The sequence below is a fragment of the Eschscholzia californica genome, unplaced genomic scaffold (genome assembly GCF_041429995.1).
Source record: "Eschscholzia californica isolate CP2 unplaced genomic scaffold, dmEscCali1.0.p SCAF_1, whole genome shotgun sequence".
Taxonomy (NCBI): domain Eukaryota; kingdom Viridiplantae; phylum Streptophyta; class Magnoliopsida; order Ranunculales; family Papaveraceae; genus Eschscholzia; species Eschscholzia californica.
Window position 1 is genome coordinate 11,097,297 of NW_028238198.1, and position 16,891 is coordinate 11,114,187.

General features: G+C 36.2%; 4 protein-coding genes and 1 pseudogene across 5 annotated transcripts; 2 read left to right on the plus strand and 3 right to left on the minus strand.

Moving 5' to 3' along the window:
* The first annotated feature begins 136 nt into the window (after positions 1–136).
* On the plus strand, positions 137–5,032 carry LOC147564081 (sucrose synthase 7-like). 2 transcript variants are annotated; one of them, XM_086643192.1, is made up of 16 exons: positions 137–780; positions 883–1,015; positions 1,106–1,260; positions 1,377–1,569; positions 1,672–1,790; positions 1,883–2,099; positions 2,187–2,282; positions 2,365–2,538; positions 2,638–2,754; positions 2,837–3,003; positions 3,111–3,335; positions 3,404–3,970; positions 4,109–4,247; positions 4,344–4,420; positions 4,530–4,553; positions 4,650–5,032. In XM_086643192.1, exons 1-16 carry the CDS (start codon positions 683–685, stop codon positions 4,660–4,662), a joined length of 2,514 nt encoding a protein of 837 aa, XP_086499318.1. In that variant the 5' UTR covers positions 137–682; the 3' UTR covers positions 4,663–5,032. The 2 variants fall into 2 exon arrangements, with proteins under 2 accessions (XP_086499318.1, XP_086499314.1); XM_086643188.1 differs by having other exon boundaries at positions 4,721–5,032.
* A 461-nt stretch (positions 5,033–5,493) lies between these two features.
* Positions 5,494–6,096, minus strand: LOC147564082 (histone H4). Its single transcript, XM_086643197.1, has one exon. The coding sequence runs from the start codon at positions 5,998–6,000 to the stop codon at positions 5,689–5,691; it is 312 nt and encodes a 103-aa protein (XP_086499323.1). The 5' UTR covers positions 6,001–6,096; the 3' UTR covers positions 5,494–5,688.
* A 732-nt stretch (positions 6,097–6,828) lies between these two features.
* On the plus strand, positions 6,829–13,704 carry LOC147564083 (ALA-interacting subunit 5-like). The gene is made up of 9 exons (XM_086643213.1): positions 6,829–7,405; positions 9,532–9,689; positions 10,694–10,752; positions 10,882–10,956; positions 11,037–11,153; positions 11,261–11,331; positions 12,009–12,306; positions 12,794–13,083; positions 13,452–13,704. The coding sequence occupies exons 2-9, from the start codon at positions 9,614–9,616 to the stop codon at positions 13,516–13,518; spliced, it is 1,053 nt and encodes a 350-aa protein (XP_086499339.1). The 5' UTR covers positions 6,829–7,405; positions 9,532–9,613; the 3' UTR covers positions 13,519–13,704.
* A 698-nt stretch (positions 13,705–14,402) lies between these two features.
* LOC147564084 (beta-1,3-galactosyltransferase pvg3-like) lies at positions 14,403–15,387 on the minus strand. Its single transcript, XM_086643217.1, has one exon. It carries the CDS (start codon positions 15,311–15,313, stop codon positions 14,435–14,437), a length of 879 nt encoding a protein of 292 aa, XP_086499343.1. The 5' UTR covers positions 15,314–15,387; the 3' UTR covers positions 14,403–14,434.
* Positions 15,388–15,622: 235 nt separating this feature from the next.
* On the minus strand, positions 15,623–16,732 carry LOC147564085 (short-chain dehydrogenase reductase ATA1 pseudogene; annotated as a pseudogene).
* Between the last annotated feature and the right edge of the window lie 159 nt (positions 16,733–16,891).

A 16,891-nucleotide genomic window follows, 5' to 3' on the forward strand; every position in this document is an offset into this window, starting at 1 on the left:
GTAAAAATAGATTTAAGTGTGAGTTTGAATAACCGTAACAACTTCCCTAGTCCTAATCCGCTACTCCGAAGTCGATGTGATTTGATATGGGTGCCTTTAGTAGATCAAAATGGTGGCGTAAAAAGGAATACAATGATTTAAAAAAAAAAAAAAAGGAAGACCTTATCAACTTGGTCTGACCTAGGATAGGAAGTTCATGAGCCCCTTCAGATTGGTGTCGATTATATACCCATGAACCATCCGGGTCACCCAAAGTGATTATATACCCAACAAATTTTGCTAGTCACACCCCACCAACACTTGAAATGGTGCGTATAAAATTTCCCAACTGTGCAATTTGGGCTCGTAAAGTTTAATAAAATATGTGAAAAGAAAGTTAAACCAAAGAAGAAAAGAATGAAGATAACAAAGAATTCTTTCCCTCTTACAAAATTGAAAGCAAACATGAATTTGGTTCAAACTAAGAATTTCTTCTTCATGTTGAATTCCTTTCTTGCTTCAAGATTGGTTCTTTCTTATTCCTATCAAATAAAAACTAATAATCTTTCAATCCTAGAAAACATCAATTTCTCTATAAATTCTCATTTCATCTCTTGTTTCTTACAAACACTAACTCATCTTCTCTTCCTCAATTCAAGACCTTTAATCTTTTCAAAACTTTGGGTTTTCCCTTTCTTCTTTAATGGCATCATCCGCATTTAAACGGTCGGACTCCATTGCCGATAGTATGCCCGAGGCCTTAAGACGCAGCCGATATCAAATGAAGAGATGTTTTACTAGGTGAGTTTCCAAACTTCATCAACCTTTACTTGATTTTTCATCACAACAATTTCCTCTTTATTTAAGTGTTATACTTTCTGAAATTTCACTCTGTATATTTAGATATGTTGCAAAGGGGAGAAGATTGATGAAACTGCAAAATTTAATGGATGAAATGGAGAAATCAATAGATGATAAGATTGAAAGGGCAAGGGTTTTAGAAGGGGAGCTTGGTTTCATTCTTTGTTCAACTCAGGTATCAACTTTTTTCGGTCTTTTCTCCACTCATTTTGCAGAATTAGAATCACAGTAAACCGATTCTCTGTTTTTACGCTGAAAATTGCAGGAGGCAGCTGTTGTTCCTCCATATATTGCATTTGCAGTAAGACCCAACCCCGGATTCTGGGAATTTGTGAAGGTTAATTCTGATGATCTAGCGGTTGAGGAAATAACTTCATCGGAGTACCTGAAATTCAAAGAAACGATCTTTGATGAGAAATGGTATGTTATATATATGATCATCTGAATATAAACTCGTGGAATTATGAAGAGACAAGAATGATAAATGTAGTTTACTACCTCATAGTTAGTAGATGATAAAATTATTCAATATACAGGGCGAAAGATGATAATGCATTGGAAGTAGATTTTGGAGCATTCGACTTTTCAATGCCTAGTGTTACCCTATCATCCTCAATCGGCAATGGAACAAATTATGTCTCAAAGTTCATGTCCTCGAAACTGAGTGGAGATTCAGAGAAAGCAAAACCATTGCTAGACTTCTTGCTCGCTCTGAATCATGAAGGACAAGTATAAACAAAAGAAACCTGCTTAAAAACAATAAAAATAGTCGTTTTACTGGAAGGAAACCCAACAACTTGATGATATTAATTTTCTTTTTTCAATTTGCAGAAGCTTATGATCAACAACACTCTAAACACTGTCAACAAGCTTCAGACGGGATTGATAGTAGCAGAAGTATTCATATGTTCACTTCCCAAAGAAACACCTTATCAGAAATTCGAACATAGGTACTCTTTTAATGAAGTTTTCCTTCAGAGTATAAAGACCAAAATCAGATGATTTGGCCTAAAGAGATAATGGGCTTTTCTATATTTTTCAGACTTCTTGAATGGGGTTTCGAGAAAGGTTGGGGTGACACTGCAGAAACAGTTAAAGAGACTATTCATTCACTTTCCGAGGTACTTCAAGCACCGGATCCTCAAAACATGGAGAAGTTTTTTGGTAGAATTCCAACAATCTTCAACATTGTTATCTTCTCACCCCATGGGTACTTCGGTCAAGCAGATGTTCTTGGTTTGCCTGATACCGGTGGTCAGGTAAAAAGTCGATCACCCTGTTCAATATTAAAAGATCTTGGATCTAAAATCTATCAATTAACTTCACAGTATTTTGCTATCAAGCAGGTTGTATACATCTTGGATCAAGTGAGGGCCATGGAAGAGGAACTACTAAATAGAATTAAAAGACAAGGATTGAATGTGAAGCCTCAGATTGTTGTGGTGAGTTTAAGATCACAATCCTTTCTATATAGAAAACTAGTTAAATGGTCGGCGAGGGCTCATTTTCTGCACTTCAACACAGGTTACACGATTGATACCAGACGCTAAAGGTACTAAATGCAACCAAGAGTTGGAACCCATTCTCGATACCAAACATTCCCACATTCTTCGGGTTCCATTTAAAACCGAAAATGGGGTTCTCAAACAATGGGTTTCTCGGTTCGATATCTACCCTTACCTTGAGAGGTTTTGTCAGGCAAGTTATCCGACCCATAACTAACTTGATATACTTCATTTCACCTAGTTGTCATCTGTGTATGCGTTATTCATTGATGATCTTTCGTCTCAACTATAGGATGCAACAGAGAAAGTCCTTGAGCACATGGAAGGGAAACCGGATCTCATAATCGGGAACTACACTGATGGGAACCTTGTAGCCTCTCTAATGGCAAGCAAACTTGGGATAACTCAGGTGGGATATTGTTCTTGTATCAAAAAGAATCAGTGGCTATTGATGAAAGTTACTATTACTGACATCTTATTGCTCAATATAGGGAACTATAGCTCATGCTCTAGAAAAAACCAAGTATGAAGACTCGGATGTAAAGTGGAAGGAACTAGACCCAAAGTATCATTTCTCTTGCCAGTTCACAGCTGACATGATTGCAATGAATAGCACAGATTTTATCATTACTAGCACATATCAAGAAATAGCGGGAAGGTAATACCTTACTTCACCGGGCCTAGTCAATAGGCATTTGACTACGAGTCAAGTTCGTTATAAAACAAAATCGATTCTAACAACTGCCCCAATGCTTCTTTTCACAGCAAGGATAGGCCTGGGCAATACGAAAGACATGCTGCATTCACAATGCCCGGTCTTTGTCGAGTAGTATCCGGCATCAACGTCTTTGATCCCAAGTTCAATATTGCTGCTCCAGGGGCAGATCAATCTGTCTACTTTCCCTACACACAAAAACAGAAGAGGTTAACCGCATTTCATCCAGCAATTGAAGAACTACTCTATAGCAAGGACGAAAACAGCGTCCACATGTAAGTTCATTATAATCAAAATCAATTTTAAGCCCATAGTTCTGACAGCTAAACTTCTCTTGGAACAGTGGGTTTCTTTCAGACAGGAAAAAACCAATCATCTTCTCGATGGCTAGACTTGATACAGTAAAGAACATTACAGGATTAACCGAGTGGTACGGAAAGAACAAGAGGCTAAGAAATTTGGTTAATCTTGTGGTTGTTGCCGGTTTCTTTGACCCATCAAAATCAAAGGACAGAGAAGAAATTGCCGAAATAAAAAAGATGCATACCATTATTGAGAAATACCAACTCAAAGGTCAGATAAGATGGATAGCTGCTCAAAACGACAGAGTTCGTAACGGAGAGCTTTACCGTTGTATAGCAGACACAAAGGGGGCTTTTGTGCAGCCTGCTTTATATGAAGCATTTGGTCTTACAGTTATTGAGGCAATGAACTGTGGGCTACCTACTATTGCCACTAATCAGGGAGGTCCAGCTGAAATCATTGTCGATGGTGAATCAGGGATTCATATTGATCCCAATAATGGAGATGAATCTAGCGACAAGATTGCTAATTTCTTCGAAAAGTGCAAGGAAGATCCTGAATACTGGAACCAAATGTCCACAGCCGGTCTCAAACGTATCTATGAATGGTAATTTAACAAAATCAATCATCGGAATCGATGAAAACCAAAAAATTCTAGAATCTAGATATAATTTACATATTTCAGTCATTATGCTTCGACTTCTTAAGTTTCTTTAATTTTCCCTTTAACGGGTTAAATTTTTAGTTATACTTGGAAGATTTACGCAAACAAAGTATTGAACATGGGATCAATCTACGGCTTCTGGAAACAACTAAACAAGGATCAAAAGCAAGCAAAACAAAGATACATCCAAATGCTCTACAATCTGCAATTCAAGAAGCTGGTTAGTTCTTTTTACAATGTAGTAAACATGAAACCAAAAAAAAATTAAGGAACCCGGAAAAACAATAACATTCTCTCTCATTTGAATATTTTGTAGGCAAAGAATGTCGCTATTTCAAGTGACGTTCCTCAACTACCAGCACCAAAGCCAGAAATTAAACCTCAGCCAACAAGGCATGTTTACATTTTATTAACTCTTACTAGCTTTCCTAGACAAGCTCTTAATCCTCATTCTTGTGTACGACAATCATACTAACATTTTAACGTTTATGTTGAATAACAGGCGATCAGAATCTCGACTTCAAAGGTAAGACATAAGCCGACTTATTTAGAATCTGGGTATTACTCCTGTTTAGATACAATTTGGTAAAATTGCTTATTTGAAACATACAACTTATTTTAGGATATTCGGTTAAATTGCAAATGGTCTTAGGCTCCTGCAATGCTTCCACTCAAAAGAGCCTTAATTCGCAGGCCTAAAGAAGCTGCAGGTGTTGAGACTACAGATATCATACAAGGTGAAAAGAAGGTCGGCAGAGTTGGCTCATTGAGTGGGAACCAAACTCGTTTCTTTTCGCATCGATGGTTCATCTTATTTCTGTGTGGTTTTATTCTTTCTTACCTCATTAAAAAATTGCATTAGTTTCTTGTATTGATATAGTCAAATCCAGATATGTTGTTGGATTTGGTAAATAAAACTTGTTTCCCTCAATTGTTGGGATTCAAAAGTAAAAATTGTTCTTGGTTGTGATTGTTAATAAAATTGTCCTCTTTTTGTTGATAAAATTGCTCTACTTTGTCGGGTTTGCAAAATGCCATTCTTGTTCAATAACAACTACAAATAAATTGCCTAAACTATTTATACCAGCTTGAATGTTCAAGCAATGTGGGATTATGCTATTACCTTCTCTCAGTGGCTCACCAATGCTAGAGTTGAATCCATGAGTAGTAGGTGTTTAGTTCTGGAATTGAATAGAAATTTCAATGAACAAACTTGTAATCCAATAAATGACAAATTTATGAAATTAATCAACATATGAAATTTAACAAGTACCTGAAACAAGCATGTTGAATTCAGGTGTGTGAGATTAATTAATCAGGATGGTGGTGGTTATGCGGGTAGCAAGGTTCAAAATAAACCCTAATTTTCCATGAAGACCTCCAGGAGGGTGAAGGACGATGAAAAATTCAAAAAATAAAACCCTAAAAGTAACTCGAATCCAAAATGAGAAACAAGAACACATAAATTAAAGAGAATAAAACTTCATTTTCATTTCATTGAACATTCAAAACTTCATCAACATCACAGATCCTTCTCCACGAATCTAGATCTAAGTGAAGTTTTTAAACAAAATCTAAAATTCATAAAAGGAGATTCAACTTAACCCTAGATTAAACCATATACATGATCTTGACTGACATGAATAAAGAAAATCAGAAACTTAACCACCGAAACCATAAAGAGTTCTTCCTTGACGTTTTAGGGCATACACAACATCCATGGCTGTTACAGTCTTACGACGAGCATGTTCAGTGTAAGTGACAGCATCACGGATGACATTCTCCAAGAAGATCTTCAAAACACCACGAGTTTCTTCATAGATCAAACCACTGATCCTCTTCACACCTCCTCTTCTTGCTAACCTTCTGATGGCTGGTTTTGTGATTCCCTGGATATTGTCTCTTAAGACCTTTCGATGACGCTTTGCTCCTCCCTTTCCTAAACCCTTACCTCCCTTACCACGACCAGACATCTTGTGTTTCTAGAGAGAGAAGAAACTCAGAGAAGAAATTCTAGAGAGAGAAAATGAGATGATTGAGGAAGATGAAGAAGAGATGATGTTGTGATTTGGAAGGGGAAATGGGGTTTTTATAGGTGATGACATTTGGGGGAGATTTCGTTTGAATATTTGGTTTGGCGGGTTGAAGCTCTCTTTTTAGGCGATCCGTGTCAAAAAACATTTGAACGGTTGGATTAGTAGTAAACGGCTAGGATGTTGTTTAAAGTATTTGCGCGGATCGATGACGTGTATGTTTTGGCGATCTATTTTCATGTGTTGGTGCTCTGTGGGTGCTTGTAGAGTATGTAACCAAAAACTCGGAATAAATCCACAGACGCACCCAATAGCCCTGAAAGTCCACATGAAAAAAAAAAATTTGAAATCAGTCCAAAAGTCTACTTGGGGATTTTGTCAAGGTGATTAAAATTGTCAAGTTCATAGTGGGTTTCTTTTTTTGGGTGAAGGAAAGTTCATAGTGGGGTTTTTTTGGTTGAGAGTTCAGTTCATAGTGGGTTGAGCTCAATTTGAAGGTAATGTAAGTATGTCACATCTCCAAGGTAGAAAAAGGTACTTTCAACAAAAAAAAAAAAAAGGTAGAAAAAGGTAAATCATATTAATTGCACAAAATCTACGTGGATTTAGCGTAAATAGATAGGTAGTTTTAAAGGGGGTTCCCTATAAGTGTTATAGGCGCCTCCTTCGAAGTAAATTTGAGGAGGAATTTGTGAAGGAGGTGCTTATAACACTTGTGGGAGACTGCTATAAAACTTCCCTAATTAGATTTATGTTTGTGGTGACTTTATATCAAACACCACATGATGTGAAACGGCATTTGAAGATGCATGTTGCATGGGCACTATACATTGCGTCCACTTTTATGCATTATGAATCAGCCCTAATACACAAATGCCTTGTGTTTAATGTAAAATGCAAAATATTGAATGCACGCTACATTCAACATTGTCTGATGTTTTTTTTTTTTGTCGAACTAACATTGTCTGATGTTGTAATAGAAAATATGTTATCTACAACAGTTTATGTTATATTCAGCATTGTCTTTGGGCCCAGGGCCGGGCCCAAAACTCCCTACCTCTCAAAATTCTCTACCTCCTCCTTCATCTTCTCCCCTAACAAATCCTCTCAATACTTGTATCCCAGCCATTGATTCTCTTCGTTTCGCCGGAAAAATTAAAGGAGTTGGCGGTGTGAATCTCTTCCAATCGGCGAATCCTATTATTTTCTTTGGCCAATTTAATTTGAAATCTTCATTTGATCTCTTCTTAACTTCGTCTATGTTTCGATTTATGAACTTGTTCTTTAATTTGAGAAAGAAGTGAAAGATCTCACCTTCCCCAAATCAAATCTCATCATAATCAAGGTAACAACTCTTTATGTTTTTCAGTTGACGCCGACAAGGTTTTTATTTCTTTCAATTTTGTTTGTGTTCTTACGGATTGAATGTTCTTCAGTAAGTCTGGGTCCAGATTGTTTAGCGATGTCACCTTCAAAAACAACAAATTAAAGCATAAACATAATCAATTTCGATTGAGTTTCGGTTCATTTTAGTGTTCTTCGTCAAAATTGAGTTTTGCTGATGACGTGTTTGATGAAATGTCTCATAGACGAATTGTTGTACCAATTTGAAGTGTTCCAAAATCCAATGCTATTTATTTACCTTTCACTTTAAATTTAAATTAAACTCTTCCTATGGAATTACCAATGGTTTATTAGTGTAAATGCTATTGAATAACCAATGGTTTATTAGTTATTTGTCTCTTCTTAATCCCTTTCTTCTCTTGCTGCTGCCGCTCGGTTGGAATTGCTATGGTTTGTGCCCTATCTATTTTATTTGAATACCCATTCTTTTTTGGCAAATGCAATCTTTGTTTGGGTTGTCAGGTCAATGAGAGTTACTTTTTGTGCGGGAGAAAGACTTTGGTGTAGAATTATGTATATTTTTCTGCTTGATAGAAGATTGAAAAGATAACAAGAAGGAAGAATAACAAAAAACAGAGGATCTATGATAATTTAGATTGAATTTGGAGTTGTTTATTGGTTTGAAAGAGAGTCAATAAATATTTTCAATGTTATTTTGGCACTACTTTTTGGTTTATTTCTTTTGACCTTTGAATGTCAAAATATAGATTAAGTGTTTGGTTTCTTCTGTTGTTGTTCTTTATAGCAACACTGTTTGCTCACAAGATCTGGTATTCCAGAAATTAAGGATTATTTGAATGGTAAATCTTACTTGCCTCTCAGTTCTTCATATATGTTGAGACTTGAAAGAGTTATGATTGTCACATGAACTTTAGGGGTTGATGCACATGGCATCCTTCTTTTTTGTATCTAAGTGTTTGAAATCTTTACAGCCTTAATCCAATAACAACGATCTTTTGTTTTACAATTGATTCTGTGATAGTACAAATATGACCTTCAGGTACAACAAGTAAAGCCTAAACATAATCAATTTATATTTAGTTTCGGTTCATTTGGAAATCCTATAACTTACGAGTTCATCAAATAAATCATGTTATAGAAGGCGACACCATGCCATATTTAGAGTTATCTCATACAAATAGATTGGGACAGTAACGTTAACTTCCAAGTTATATACGGGAAATGAATAGATTGTAGTTTCCTTCTTCGTTATACTCCACATATATATATATATATATATCTTGAAACACGGGAAATTTTTGTACACCAATGACTTTACTTATCGATGTGAGTAATCCTACCCATGTCTGAAAATTAGGCAACCGATTTTAGTGTTTAAGGCCACATTAGAAATCCATGGACTGAGTAATGCCTTCGGTTCAGAGTAAAAAATCGAGATTTTCTTGAAATTAACTATCAAAGTTTAGAATGAAATTAAGAGCATACGAGTTGAAAAAAACTACAATGAAATCTGTGCCCACCTTGTCCGTTTGTTTTGTGTACTCAACGCACGATTAGTGCGCTCATGTCCTCATTTATTGTTCCCATAAATTGGAGTATCCTTATTTTTGACATATTATATTACTTCATTCTAAAAGATCATCTTAAGTAGTTTGTGGGATTTTAGTTTGTCATAATTTCATGATTTTATTATTCCACTCAAAACATTGTTCGATTTTCATGGTAGTATAAAAAAAGAGCGTTAGAGCTTCAAGTTATTTTATGACTTTTGCCTTAGGCTTAACTAATATCCAACCTAGCTATATGTTTGTTTATTAACGGATGATATCACGAGCGTTTTAAGGTCTATACACCATGAAGTAGCTTATGGATATAAACACAAACCTATAAAATTGGTACTTAGTCAAATATCCAATTTATAGATTAAGGTGGTGTATAGTTGTTCTTTAATCTGTTGGACCGCCTCATGGAATCACTTCTCCCTTTATTTTTCTGTTCTTTTTTGGCTGATATTAAACTTGAAGACAATTTCCTTATTCTGGTTGGTATTAAAGTTTCTTATGAAAACCTGATGCATTGGATAACAAACTTCTATCTGTTTTATAGAATCTTGGTTTTCACTGCTCACCGGCTCAGTTTACCTGAGAGATCGCCAATTCCTGGTTTCGAGTTTCAAATCCTTCGCGAGATGAGTTCGACACCGAAAGGAACAGACGGAGCGTCTGATTCTTCAGCTCCAAATCGAAATTCCAAGAAACCCAAATGTTCGATCCCTTCCCCCTTCTCTCTCTGTGTGCAATTTGCGTAGATTTTGTACTTCTTGTGTAGTGTTTTGTTCATGAATTGTTCGTCATTTTTGTGCATTTTATATGATGATTTAAGCACGTTAGGGCATTCAATAAACACATTTTAAAATGCCCCAAGTAATAATACTTCTTCATATCATGAAAATCTATGTTCTTCAAGTTTTGGGTGTGCATTTCTGTATTTGACGAGTTCAAACTGAAACCCTGAAATCATATTGTAGTGTCATTTCTGACAAATTTTAAACCATAATGATGTTATTAGGTTTGTGATTTGAAACTTTGATTGAATTGGGGATGAGGGATACGTTCTGATTATATTTGTCTCTTTTAGAAGGAAACCAGTTTGTAATTTTGGTATGTGGGTGATGGCTTTAATTTGATCGATAGATTTCGTTGTCTATAAATTTGATTGGTGCATTAACTTTAACAACCCAGAACCTCACATAGCTTCAATAGACCTAGATACTTGGAAATGTTTTCTTGGCGATTTTGGATGTCGTAATGTATGAAAAGAAGGGTCAATTTATGCGAACATTGGCACATTTAAACATGTGAAACTGCTACATTGTTATCGCTGCTGTCTTTTTTCATTTTCATGTTAACTGGGTTAGTTGAAATCTGAAAGCATCCTTAATCTACGGCTAGTTGGTACTTCAAAGCGTATTCCATCACAGGGAAGATCTCACGAAGAACTTTACCAGCAACCGGTCATCAATTTGAAACCTTCTGTGTCTAATGGTTTGGTTGAGATCCTTTATAGTGGGAGAACTTCGTAACCCACAAGATTTATGATCACCTTTAATGAGGACCTTGTTCACTTTGAGTTCTACCATGTTACCCATTTCTGTAGTTTCTGAGTTCTTTTCTTGATCAATGATAATGATATAACAATTACTTTTTTTCTCTGACAAGTAAAGAATGACCAAGTATAAGCTGAAAGCTGGATTCTTCTTTTATTCCAGATTCTAGGTTTACCCAGCAAGAGCTGCCTGCTTGTAAGCCAATTCTAACACCGGGATGGGTAAGTTAAGATAATGTCTTGCTGAACATGAAGACTATCAATATGAGATACCATCTTATTTGTGGCGCTATACGTTTTCGGTTAATTGATTCTGAACTTGGTTCTTATTATTTACTTGAGTCTTTTCAGGTTATTACAACTTTCGTATTTGTTGGTGTTGTCTTCATTCCAATCGGTCTTGCTTCCTTGTTTGCGTCAGAAAAAGTAATACATATTTCATTCCTGTCTCCCTATAACACAGTTGCTTTTTATGATTCTTAACATATTGTAAGGTTCACAAGCAGGTGGTTGAAATTGTAGACCGTTATGATTCAGAGTGTCTGCCTCCAGATTATAACAGCAAGCAACTCGCGTTTATACAAAGCAGTGAGACTAACAAGACTTGCACCAGAACTATTATTGTGAGTTCATTTCCTATTCGATTCTTTGGTTCTAAAAGTGATTATGAATAAAGAAAACTACTATAGTATTCATTTACAAAGATGGATTAAATGTCTTCACTCTTCAGGTGCCCAAGAACATGAGTGGTCCAGTCTATATTTATTACGAGCTTGATAACTTTTATCAGAACCATCGCCGGTATGTATTATTTTCTTTAAGTTTTAGTTCTTAATTGCATTCTTTGATTATTAAGTTAGTAACTGGCTGGTGTATTAGGTGCTGTAGATGTGGAATACTTATTAATCATAAGATACCTTTATGAGGTGTATGCATTTAACAAATGAGACAGCTTTTGATGACTGGTATCTTACCCAAAATATCTATATTTTGATACACACGCTATCCTTTTTACAGCGAGACAGCCTCAAAACCGTTTTCAGAATATTGGCGAAGGATGTTTCAAATCCTTTATAACCTGTGTTTTACATAGTTAACTACTTATACGAATTGTACCTTTATTGTCCTGTGTTTATAATACTTTTGCGTGTATTTATCACATAGATATTTCGTTATACACTGGACTGCAGTAGGCATATGAACTCCCATCTAGATGGAACATATTATTATGTGCTTAAGTTATGGAGGATTATGGAAGTTGGACCTATGTCAATGGTCTGTCAAGATTCAGCGATTAGATTACCTCAATAGAAGCTTCATATTTTGATGGCTTCTTGTGAAATTTAATGATCTCATTACAATGTTATTATCTGCATGGCTGTGATATCAATGACTTTGTATTCCACTTCATCACTGATAGATCTGAACTTTGCTTGTGTTACTGTGTATTAAGTTGTGGTTCAAATATATGTTTGTAGATATGTTAAAAGCAGAAGTGACAAACAATTGCGTGATACAAACTTCAGAAGTCCATCGAAGGATTGTGATCCTGAGAGTTGGAGAGGAGGAGGAGCAATTGTTCCTTGTGGACTCATAGCATGGAGCTTGTTTAATGATACGTATAGCTTTTCAGTGAATAACAAGGTGTTAGAAGTAAGCAAGAAAAATATAGCCTGGAATAGTGACAAAAATAGCAAGTTTGGTAAGGATGTCTATCCTCAAAATTTCCAAGCTGGAGGATTAATTGGGGGTGGCAAACTTAATGCCAGCAAACCAGTAAGTTATTATCTTTTTCCGTCTTTCGTAGATGGGTGAGAACTGAGAAGGATGTAGCGCGGTGTTCTTTTAGTGTCTGAAATTGAGTAGCCTGAGTATGACTAGTCTGAATCTTAGACGTCTGATTCTGACTTGTTCCAGTTAGGGGCACTATAGTCATTTCAGGTTATTTAAGAAAATGAGATCTTAATTCAGACTTATCTTTTTGTCTAACTCATTTGGACTTAAAATATGTCAAGCCAGTCAGCCATCCAAACACAGGAGTTAGATGAAAAACAAACATTCTGAAACCTTACTCGATCCAATTCAGATCTTCACTTAGCTTTCAGATCTATAACTGAAAGAACACAAACACCACCTAATAAAGGATGAAAGGATTATTGGCAGTCTCTTGCTGTACTTCCCCTTTCTTTTTAGTTTTCTTTCTTAAAGTTTTTCTTCCCGTGATAGTTCAACTATAATTGGTTTCATATGTTGACTTTGTCAGTTGAGCGAGCAAGAGGATCTTATGGTTTGGATGCGAACTGCGGCACTGCCGACTTTCCGGAAGCTCTATGGGAAGATAGAGTCTCCACTTAAAGCTAATGATAAGATAACAGTAGTGATAGAAAACAACTACAATACCTATAGTTTTGGAGGTAAAAAGAAGTTGGTTCTTTCAACCACAAGTTGGATCGGCGGGAAAAATGATTTCATGGGCATAGCTTATCTTACAGTTGGCTCTCTGTGCCTTTTCCTTGCAGTAAGCTTCATCATTGTGTACGTGGTCAAGCCAAGGTGAGTCGTTCTCTTATGATAGTTAATATCTGTTTACACTGATAGTCTACTTCAGGTTATGTTCGAAGTAAAAAACAATATATCTAAGGAAAATTTGAGTCAGCTTTTACAATGGAGCAAATAATCTGCCATTCTTTTGGATCATTAAACAAATTCATTCATGTTGATCTTCTTTTTACATCTTTAGGGTTCCTCACTCACCATTTCAGCTTGATCAAATGTTTTACTTCTGTAAATGCCTTATAAATTTTAGTGTGTCTACACACACACATATTATATATAATATATGGTATACATATATATATGTTTGTTGTCGGTTAGAAAGTTCGGAGCTAAGGTATTTTTGTTTTGCCTTTTTGTTTCTGCAGGCCTCTAGGGGATCCATCCTTCTTGTCCTGGAACAGAAACCCATCTGGTCACTTGAATTACAACTGACAAATCTATTTAAATAACATGTTGGATACTGGCAGTCTGTAGTCTTCTATCATTAAGTAATATTATCCGGTCGACGTTTGTAACTGTTAATGCTCGAGACTTCCAATATATGAAAGAATGAAAAGATATTTGGAATCATAATGTAGATAAGTTTACTATTATGGAATATATCATCTCATCTTATTATGTTCGTCTTCCTGGGCTGGTGAATCTGTGTTAGCTTTCCCATTCATGTTTTTTTTTTTTTCATAATCTATGATAATAAATCATGAAGGCTGAAGAACTTCAAGATGGTTCTATAATGATTAATGAGTCCTAAATACTATATTTGTTTCTCATTTTCGAACTTCCAATAACATTTTTATGCTTAAATTTACCACATCTGACCATCTGAGGAGAGTAGGGGCTTAAGCAGCGGATATCTTTTGAAGATCTTGTGATGGTTCTGTTTATCTTCTAGTAGGCAGCATCTCCTGAAACCAACAGTTAAGCTCCGTGTATGCGTTTTCAGACTGGATGAAGGTTTTTGAAGACAAAAGGAACTAAATCCACCATAAGGCATTCACTGAATTTCGTTCAACTATTTTCTCGTGGAAGTTCCTGCAGCTATTTTCTCAGGGTATGCTCTTAACTATAAGTTGTGATTTAGATCTTTCTTGCTGAAGTCCTTTTGACTTAGTGATGACTTGGGTGGTATTTTATTTTCTCATTGTTTGAAACTGAATCTTTTGACTGAAATGGCCCAAATCAACGCAAATTAGTCACTCAGACGAGTCAAACATCACGAGTTAGGAAAAAACAAATATTCTGAAATCTGGCTGATGTGATCAAATTAGTCTATAGTGTAATCCTAAATCAAGTCTCTATCGTCTTTACACAGGATGTAAACAATGTAGAGAAACAATGTCGTAAAACTTCAATCAAGATGATACAGTTTTGAAGGTTTAAGCGACCTAGTTACATTAAAGAAGGTTAGTACATTTAGCCACTGATCCCACCTCTTAATCCGATGAACTACCACAGTTTCGGGTATAAGTTGGTGCGAACACTTACCATTTGTACCAGGATAGTCATACATAGCAGGTTTATTTGAAAACCTGTTCTTTCCTTTATTCCCCATCTTCAACCATTTCCCAACTAGCTTATCTTCTGGTCCGTTTGTGTAATTAGCCGGAATACTAGATTCTCTGATCCATTCGACTAGATCCCACGATAACAAAAACCCCATTCCTGACATGTAATCAACAAATGGGTTTTGACTAGTACAAGGAATTACAAATCCATAATATAAGTCTGTTCTAGGTAAAGGTTTCAGAGACAATCCCAATGGAACCATTCTTACGAACGCATCATCATCGACTTTCATCACGTAGTCATATCTACGAGGTAGAATTTTAGATAGAGAAGAAAAGTACGTATAGGTTTTACCGGAGTTCATATTCTCAGTGCAGTTTAGTATAATAATATCATCGAATCGGATTATCTCTAGACCTATAAATACCCGCTGTTCGTTCTTTGTTAAGTTACAGAAAACAAATCTGACGTCGACTTCAGCTATAGGAGATGATTGGATGCCATAAATTAGGCGTAGAAAATGTCGACGATCATAGGAGTCAGGCCTAGTTAGTATCCCGAGTAGGATGCTGAATTGGGTTTGTGATCGAGCCGAATTATGAATGAGAATGGCATTGTTGGAGAGTAATAACAAGGGGGATTTGATTTTGATGGTGAAACAGAAGAAGAGAAGGAGAGAGATAGAAGGTAAGACACCTAAAACCACCCAACAGTTTGGCATTATACTTGTTTCTTTATGCTTCTATGGTTGAAGAGAGAAGTTTTGCCCTAAACGAGTTCAAACATGGGGTTGTGTTAAAATCCATATAGTTCTTGCTGTTTCTTTTATTCATGCTTCTGATGTGACTCAGTAGGGAGAGTTGTTAGGTGGTCGATACTCGTGCATGAAAAAGGAAGAGAGAGAAAGAGAAAGAGAAAGAGAAAGAGAGAGAAGAGAAAAACATTTCTTTTAAGTGATTCGAGTCAGATTTTAGACGATTTAGGTTTATATTTTTTTATTTGAGTCCGACGAATCAAATTCAAGTAAGGGGAAAAAATAAACATCACCTCGTCTCTACCTGCTTCTTGCAGTAATTTGTCTTTTGCCGAGTGCCTCAACTTAACACCTTCTAACTTAAAATTCTAGAAATTTTATTTATCGATGTAAAAGAAATAAATATTACTTCAACAAGTAGTTCGATAAGACATAATTGTTACTTATATATCATGTTTAATTTCATATAGGACGAAGTAAATCCCCCATCAACCACAAGATTACGTCCAGTGACAAAACCAGCTGAATTATCGCTCGCTAGAAAAGGGCCGCTTGAGCAACATCTTCGACACTACCACTTCTTCCTCGTAATAAACTTCCCGATTCGCCAACTATCTTACTAACCTCCTCTGCCCTAATATCCTCGTTCCCTGGAAATTTCCTATAAGCACTCACTAACATCTCTGAGGGTACATGAGGTGAAATACAATCCATGAATGCCCAACTCACAAGCTGTGCTTCTTACTAACCCTAACATTGCAGCCTTTGATAGTGTATAGCAATGAGAAGCTAAACCTCCCATAACTGCAGCTGAGCTTGAAGTACAAATTATCGAACCTCCTTTTTCTCTTTCTTTCATAGCTTTAGATGCATGTTTGATGCCATGAACAACTCCATATATTACTGCCATGATGTCTTTAACGACGTTCATATCAATGGTTGAGATGCTACCGTTTTCACCCGATATTCCTGCATTATTGAACATTATATCTAGTTTGCCTTTCCATGTTAGTGCTAAATGAAAGGCTGATTCGACGTCTGATTCTTTTGTGACGTCGCAATAGCAACCACCAATCGAATCTGCTAGAGTATGGCCCAGGTCATCTAGGATATCGGCTACAATTACAGAGGCTCCGTTGGTTGCAAATAACTTTGCTGTGGCTGCTCCTATCCCTCTGGCTCCTCCTGTTATAATTGCAACTTTACCCTTCAACCTAACAATTATGGTCATAGTTATATGGGGTGTTCTTTACTAGTATAAGAAGATGAAAATGAAGTTTCACGGTTTACTCAAAGTATACATTTTAGTGATTGTGTAACGATTTTGACCCATCAATCCATATAACTTAACATCGAAGAAATTATTTTGTTAATATGTAAGCTAAAGTCAACCGAGACCGCAACACTATCAACCCATACCACATACCACAACTAAAGACGATTCAGTCAACTCCCATGGGCTAGGGCGCGGTCTAACTAGTTGTGTCTTCGCTACACAACTAATAGTAGTTCCTCTTAAATTTAAGACGTAGGTCTTCTTTTTGA